General features: G+C 51.6%; 1 protein-coding gene across 1 annotated transcript in view; it reads right to left on the minus strand.

Annotated features, from left to right (window-relative positions):
• ATP1A1 (ATPase Na+/K+ transporting subunit alpha 1) overlaps positions 1–7,698 on the minus strand; it is a 29,359-nt gene extending 21,661 nt beyond the window's left edge. Inside the window, exon 1 of the mRNA XM_072967936.1 lies at positions 7,408–7,698. Coding sequence (XP_072824037.1) covers positions 7,408–7,419 — 12 coding nt within the window. The 5' untranslated portion in view covers positions 7,420–7,698. The remainder of the gene's footprint in view (positions 1–7,407) is intronic.
• Positions 7,699–7,999: the final 301 nt, after the last annotated feature.

The following is a 7,999-nucleotide window of genomic DNA, read 5'->3' on the forward strand; positions in this document are numbered from 1 at the left end:
TGGTCTCCCCAGTCTACTGCAGTGACCTCCACAGTCCTCTGGGCAGTGGGTACACAACTTCTGCTTTTTTCATTAGAACAGTCAGATCAGCTCCCCCACCCCTGGCCCCACCATGCTCCAGGTGATGGCACCCTTCAGGCACCACCGCGGTGTCTCTGAGGAAAGGTACAACAGAGGCTCAAGGCCTCCACTGTGAACAAGAAGTCAGTTGGGTTCCGGTTCTTTTTTTCCATTCTAATTTGGGAAGTGGGAGGTCACAGCAAGGGCAGGGGCTTGCCCAGAGTGACACAGCCTCCAGTGTGTCATTCCGTCACCCTGTGCTTCCCAGGGGTTTCATCTCCTCAGACTGACTCTGAGTTGTGCCACCATTCAATCTGAGTAGCCGGAAAGGGTGCCCAGGAGAGGAGGAGGGAACACGCTTGACAGGAGGAATCATGGTTAAGACAGGGAATGAGGATCGCTCCTTTAAAACACAGCCTGAATCCTTACAATGAGCAAGGCCCCCCAGGGACCTGCTGGGGCTGGAGATGTTCCTCCCTCTTCTCCGGTGATTAATGATTTTAAGGGGGTGGAGTGGGAGGTAGACATGACAGGTGCAGAAAAGGAAAGTTATCCTCCAGTTTCTAAAAAGGCACACATCAAAAGGTGCACGGAGTTTAGGAGAGCAGCCTCCATCCCAGAGGTGAGTCACTAGAGGTCTGTGTAAGCTGAAGCCGCCCCGAGGCCTTCAGACCCACCTCAACCAGTCTCCCTCAGGGCCGGCCTCAGAGGCTTTCTTGACAGTGCTGTCTGGGTGCATGTCTGGCCACACTTCCCACCATATCAGCAAAATGCCCTGCGGCCAGCAGGCAGCTTGGAGTTCTTCCGACATCAGAAATTGCTGCTGATAAAAGTCTAGAGGGTACTTGGGAGCTGAGATGTCTACGTCCCTTAGTCAGGACTATTGATGGTGCTTGTAAGGTCAGCCCAAGTCACTCTCACTCTGTCATGTGCCAGGGATGGGACCTTAAACAGTCAGCCTAATGCCTGGTGTAACCACAAAAGAATCCAGGGAAGGCACCCTGATAGCCTGATTACTCGAGGGGCCGCCGTCAAACCCAAAAACAAAACACCGAAAAACTGCACTGTTTTCAAGGCTGACAGACGAACGAAAGCTTTGTGCTATCAAGAAGGGCCAGGATCCAAGTCACTGCCCCAAAGGTGGCCCACGTCAAAGCTGGCCGAGAGGTTTGTGGAAATGGCACCTCTGAACCCAATTTGGCAAATTCCACCTTAGCAGGGAAGGCAGAGGGGTGGGATGGTCTCTGGTCCTGCCAGTTGCCCAGAGGCACTGCTACAGGGCAGGCTTTCCAATCTTCCTGTGGTGATATATTATTAAATTGTTATCAAACACAATCGCATATGTGAAGGCACTCTGCAAAAAGCGCTACGGGTTATTATAACTTGGTTTTAATTAACATATAAATCACTATCACCCCTCAGTACGAAAGTCTTTTTAAACCTTAAAAAAATAACAACAAAAAACCCCACCTCATTTTGGGCATTTTAATTTCATCATCAATTGAAACTTAAAGGATAAGAGAAATGACCACGTCCAGTTCATCACACCTCCAATTGCTCCTGAATGACTTAAGTAGTTTAGTTTATGTACAAGGAATTTTCTAGCCAGGGATCTGAGGCTAGAGATGGCTGGGGCTGAGGGAAGACAGCCCAGAGCAGCACTGGGGGCAGGCAAGGAAGGAACAGGAGGTGATCGAGGGACCACCATGCCTTCACATTCCTTCGCTCACTCACCTAAGCCAGCAGTGAGCTGGAGTATCAAGTAGCAAGGCCAAAGCACTGGGTCTCTTTATGAGACCAGCTCAGTACCTCCAAACTTGGGCTGCAGCCCATCAGCCGGCAGGGGGCAAAGAAAACAGCTCCAGCTCTAGCCAGCGGGTTCCCTCGGCCCCAGATGAACAAGGCTTAACCTTCCTCCCACCTCTCCCTACATGTAAATTTTTAACCAGGCTGCCCGCCCACCCTCCCTGCAATCCTATGTCCATGACCATTCAAAAAAATTCTAAAACATCTAAATGATCAACATATTTTAGATTTACTACCTCTTTAAAAATGTGCTTTGTTTTCTCAGTTTAGGGAAAAAAAAACCGTTTTTCCAATGGGGTTATGTTATGAAGAGTTAAAATGTTCTGCCTGTTTCCCCAATTTGTGGCCCTCCTCACCCCTTTTTCATTTTGTCAGACCACTCTGGCTAGTGCTACTCAAAGGAAGTTGAGGGTTTAAGAGACAATGGATTAATGACTGACACAGGCATTAACAGGGGACTTAATCAATTTCCAGTAAGTCCTGATCATGCCTCACTTGGTACCCTGAAGCCTGCGGTGGGATGTAAAATGGCTGCCAAGCTGAAGGGGACAAAGCCAGTGCAAGGCCCTAGAGAAATGTCACCTGAGTTGAAATAAAACAAATATGGCACCATGGAAGCACCATGTGGAGGGTACAGGAAAAACACAAGAGGATAACACCCCAGAGTGTGTGAGGCCCTGCCCTCACCATGACAAACTGGAAAGATAAACACCAAGGTGTTTGGAGCCATAAAACCTTAAGACTCTGATCATCCGGCCCCCAAACAACAGGGGCCCCAGAGACGACAGGACAAGCCATCAAAGGATCACCTCTCCAGATCACCAACAGAAAACACCTGATACTTGTTACTAAGTAGGATTTGAATAAGACCGGATACAGAGATCATTCACGTTCAGATATAATTCATCGAAAAGTCACAAAGGAACTAAGGAATGGGGTCTACCAGCCAAAATCCCCTTGGAAAAACTGCAGGGCAGGTCGGGGGGTGGACTGGGGTGCCTCTCTTCTCACTGACAGGACGTGCTATCCCCAACAGTCAGTCGAATACACGTGAAGAAATTCTTGTGGATTCCCGACAACAGATTTAAGCACAACTAAGGAGGTGACTCATATGCAAAGAACAGCCTCTGACTCCAGCCAAAGAACACACTTCCTCTCACACTCAATTCACTGCAATGTGAGAAAAGTTCAAACCTGACTTGGTTATGTCTCCTTTCCCCAAAATATAAAAATGAAAGAGAGTTTAAAAAGACAGTTAGTGGGCTTTTTAAAATTCTCTGTCCTCCACATTATCACTTGCTGGACACGTAATTTCAGCAGAATCCAGAATCGGACAGCTCTGGCAGGGATGGGGAAACATTCTGCCCAGTGTTTTGCTGTCCAAAAGCAGCCACTCTGATGACCGTGAGCCCATCTGATCTGACACTCGTGTTTCTTCTTCTGGCCTGCTGGCTGGCAGAGCGCCCTGGGCAGCTAGAAGAAGGCACCGTCACACAAATGTTCACCCTCCCGCCCATCACAGAGGGCTGAAAAGCCCATTTTATTTCGCAAGACTTTGATACACACTCTAAAAATGTAAAGCCCTTTACTTGAAAAGTGAAAGTAGACGAAAGTTCCAAGATGCTGTTCCACTGCATCTCAGCACTGTCCCCTGACACTTCCACTCAGCTGCCCTTTGGAGAGTAATTCATAATATTTCCCATTCTTTTCAACGCTCAGGTGAAAGAAAAATGGTTTTCTAGTTTTGAAAAGGCTTAGGACTAACTGATGAACAGTAAATTCACAGTCCATAAAGACCAGATCTTCCCTCAGAGCTGGACCATCACTCACACGTGCTCTGTATTCTCTCTAAACAAAACAGGTGACTTCCCCTGGGTGAGTATTCAACCTAATGGCCAGATGGGGAAACTGACACTTCAGGGCTTTTTAAGTTTTTGTTTTAAATCAAGAAACTAATTTTACTTACTTTTCCATACAAAATCCTTCAAAAACTATTCCTTAAAGCCTCTTTCATTCTGCAGTTTCGGTATTCTGCTTAAAAGAACAGAGTGTCACTGGACAGAAAGTCACTTATCTGCTGATTTGTTGCTAAAATAACCAGAAAACAATGATTTAGAAGGGTTTCATGAATGTAGAATGTTCAGTACCAAGTCTATGGTGCTTTATAATGTTGAATTCACCACTTTTTATTTTTAAATGCAATTTAGAAACAGCATTTCCAGGGGTCTGGATATTTTGTTTTAGCTGTCCCCTGGATCAACACTTTACTGGATTTTAAAAAATCTCCCCTCCCCCTTTAGGGGTGGGGGTGTCAGGTTTAGCCTACTCTCAATCTTCTCAGACTTATGATGCAGACCTCCCCCTTTCCTCCCTCCCACCCATAGGTGAGTCACCAGAGTGTTACAAACTTACTGGCAGAGAACACTACAAAGTAACAAACAGTTGGTTACCCAAAGAGAATACACCCTCAGAACAGGGTACAGAACTGGGCGGGAGCGGGGGCCACTTAACAGGCAAAGGGTGTGATGCAACCTTGACCTTCTTTGTCCCCAGGGCTAGTCACTAGTTCCTCCCATAACCAGGCCACTTGCTCGGGCCGGGCCTGGGCAAACTTCCACTCTGAGGACTCTCCCTGACAATGTTTTCAGTCTAAAGTACCAGCTTTATAGCAGCCAGAGGGGATTTAGTCACACTTTCAAGTTGAGCTCCAAAAGGGCAGCTGATAATGTTACCATACAACCAGGATTTCTGCTGACATGTGTACCCCTTGTGCAACCTTCACCTGAACCCTCTTCCCTGCTCTTTATATCACTACCCATAAGCTGTGATTTTTCTTGGTAACTAAGTTAATATTCAAACAATGGAAAAACTGCAGTGGAGGACCTGGTGACATCCCCCCTCCCCCTCATCTTTTGTGAACTTGAGGGAAAAAAAGAGTTTCTTGCGTACCTTTGGTGAGCCAAAGGGTTGTGGGTGGTAGGCCTGGTTGTGGATTTAAGCCAAGTCACTGGCAAAAACACCCAGTATGAAAAAAAGGACAAAATCCTATTTCATCCAGGAATGATTCAGCAGGAGCTGTTCTTTCATTTCCTTCCCAAAAGCTCAGGAAATCGATTTTTAAGGAGAAACAAAAATCACCTGAAAAATCATCATCAGAACCTAGGCCCCCAACAGTAGTGGGAAGAGGAGGTGAAGAAATTAACAATGACCTTAAAAATCAGCTGCCAACACAGGCTTCCTGGTTAACCAATTATCGGCAGGGCTTTAGTCACCTCTCCACCCACATTTTAATCCCCATGTGGAAAAATCCTAACATTTCAGCATAAAATATCCTTCTAAACATTTGGACTATCACAGTAAATCACTGGGGACAAAAGGGGTAACTTTACCCAAGGAGAACCACCACCACCACCACCACCACACACACATACATACACAACCACTGATATATCATGTTCAATTTATCAGAGTCCCCAAAATACTAACTACCAACCAGCAGATAAGCGGCATTGTCAGCTTGTGTTAACTGTTCACTTTTGTGTTTGCTAGCTGCTACATGTTTTCTTAGGATCCATAAGACATCTTGGTTGAGCCTCCATAACCCAGGTGTGTTGCTGTCTTTACCACTACTGTTCAGGTGTGTGGTTACGAAAGGGATATATGGATCTATGGACATAACTTAGTCAAACGTCTCTCTGGTCCATTAATTCAGCACCACAAACACCCCAGTCTCATCTGAAAAATAACTTCAGAGTTCTGCATTTAAGGCAATGTTAAGGACTGGGTGACTATTCAGGCTGCGGAGACCACAGGCTGTTCAGGAATCAGGGACGTCTGGTGTGTCACTAACCAACCATTTGACCTTGAGCAAATCACTTCACTTTCCTAGGCCTCGGGTACATATCTATGACCTCCACGGCCCCCCAAATCAGTCACGTGTGGCTCAGGACGTGAACTACGGCTTTTGAGGGGGGAGAGATGAAGGAATGAGCTTTGAAGAGCCTGTTTACCGGCATGACCAAGGGCTTGATGGTGTGCCACCAGCACAGGCCACTAACCCAGTTTCCGTCGCCGGGAGCACAGAGGCTGGCACTCAGCTCTTTGACTTTAGCTACTTGACCTGAGCCAGCCCTCCTTCGCATTTTGTGCTTTTCAAAGATACAGTTGTGCATTCCCACTTCTCCTAATCCTCTCTACCAGGTCCAAGCCTTTCAGTGACCTCCTTCAAAACCCATTTAGAGTCCCCAAAGAATGCACCCTCTCTCTTCGCCCATCACCACATGGAGGAGCCCCCAGAACTTTCAAAGACCTAAGTGCGAGGCACTGTGCAAGCTCTGGATACAATGAAGCACATTCTCTCCTACCAGTATTCCCACAACCTGGTCCTTTCATCTCATCAAGTGATATTTTCGGCTGTTATTCTGTATCAACTTTTCTCAACTGGACTTTGGCCCCGTTGGGATCTGGGACCCAGTCTCTTGGCGTAGCTGCGGGTCATCACAGTTCCCGTTGTCTGGTATCCCCACAGCGTTCCCTCCCCTGTCCCGTGGACCCTTCCTTCCTTGGGGAACCGCTCTTCCGCGGGTCAGCACTCCCACCCCCGCCTCTCGTCCTTTCTCGAGATTATTGTATCCAGAGGCTCTCGTGGATCAGCCAGTCCTCCTTCCAGGCTCATCCTTCCAAATAAAATCTACACACACCCTCCCCACCAGGAAGATGACCACTCCAGTTGCTCCAGCAGCCTCGGGTGCATCCCGTGTTTACGGAAAATGGCTCATTAAAGCTCCCAAAAGTATACCTTAAAGGCCATCTTAGGGCGAAGACACACCCTTTCTGGCACCAGCCCGCCCGACCGGCTCCGCAGTAAGGCGAAGCCAGCTTTTTCCTTTGGTGGGGAGGGCGGCCGCCTCTGTGAGCTACCGGCTAAGCACCGCGCTTACAGGAGAAGGAACCTGGGACCTTAAAGCCGCCCTCACGTCGGAAGCCCCCCAGCGCCCGGGCTGGAGCCACGGCGGGAACCGCAGCCCGGGATGGGGCTAGGGAGAGGGCCCCAGGGGAAGGGGAGGAGCACGCCTTTCCTCGGGGCACGGAGGGCGGAGGGAAAAAGGAAGGCAAGAGACAGGGAGGTGAGGGCGGGCGGAGGGAGGGAGGGGAGGAGGGAGGCGAGCGGGTTGGGGATGCCGCCGGCGGCCCGCTCCTGGTCGGGGCCGCCCAGCCGCAGTCCTCCCTCCTCCTCCCGGGCCCGAGGCTCCCAGGCACCGCCTCCAGGAACCCCCAGGCCCGCGGCGCACTTGGACTAGGGGGCCCGCAGCCCCACTCCAGGGTCCTCGGCGCTCCCTTCCCCCGCCTGCCCCCCATTACTACGCTCCCTACATTTCCAAAGTGCGTCGTCTTTTAAGCCTCGCCGCTCTGCCAACCCATTCCGCGCCGCGCCGCTTCCTCCTCCTCCCGCTGGCTGCGGTCGCCCTCCTGACTTCCTCCTCTTCCCTCTCCGCCCCTCAGGGAGCCCCGCGCCCCTCCCCGGGCTCGCCGGACACTCACCCCTTTCCCCATGTTGGCGGTGGTCCGTGCCTGGCGCCCGGTCCCGTCGCTAGAGAATCAGGGGAAGAGAAGAGAGCGGCTCCCGGCCGAGCAAGCGCGGCCGGGGGAGCGGAGAGGACGGGAGCTAGGGCTGCCGCCGGGCGGGAATGAGGGAAGACGGCCGGCGGCTCAGGCCGATGCCGCTGCTGCCGCCGCCGCCGCCGCCGCCGCCGCCGGGGCTGCTACCGCTGCTGCTGCCACGTGTCCGCCTCCTCCCGCCGCTGCTCTGCGCCCCAGACCCCGCCGCAGCTCAAGCCCGCGCCTCCTCCTCACTTCCTAAAATATGCAACCTGCGTGCTGGCCCCGCCCACACAGCGGCACGTCACCGTTACCGGAGCAACCTGACACCGGCCGCGGGCCTGGCTCCGCCCCCGCCCCAAACCCCACCCCCGGGCCGGGGCCGAGGCGGCTGCCGCTGGTCGGGGCTCCCGGCAGGAGGGCGCCGGGGCCTGGGGCGCGCGTGCCCAAGTCCCGGGAGGCTGCGGCCGCGCCACTGCGGGCCGCGCCGGCTGGCTGGCTGGGACTCGGCCGGCTTGCAGCTCCCGCGTCCCTC

The sequence above is a fragment of the Vicugna pacos genome, chromosome 9 (genome assembly GCF_048564905.1).
Source record: "Vicugna pacos chromosome 9, VicPac4, whole genome shotgun sequence".
Taxonomy (NCBI): domain Eukaryota; kingdom Metazoa; phylum Chordata; class Mammalia; order Artiodactyla; family Camelidae; genus Vicugna; species Vicugna pacos.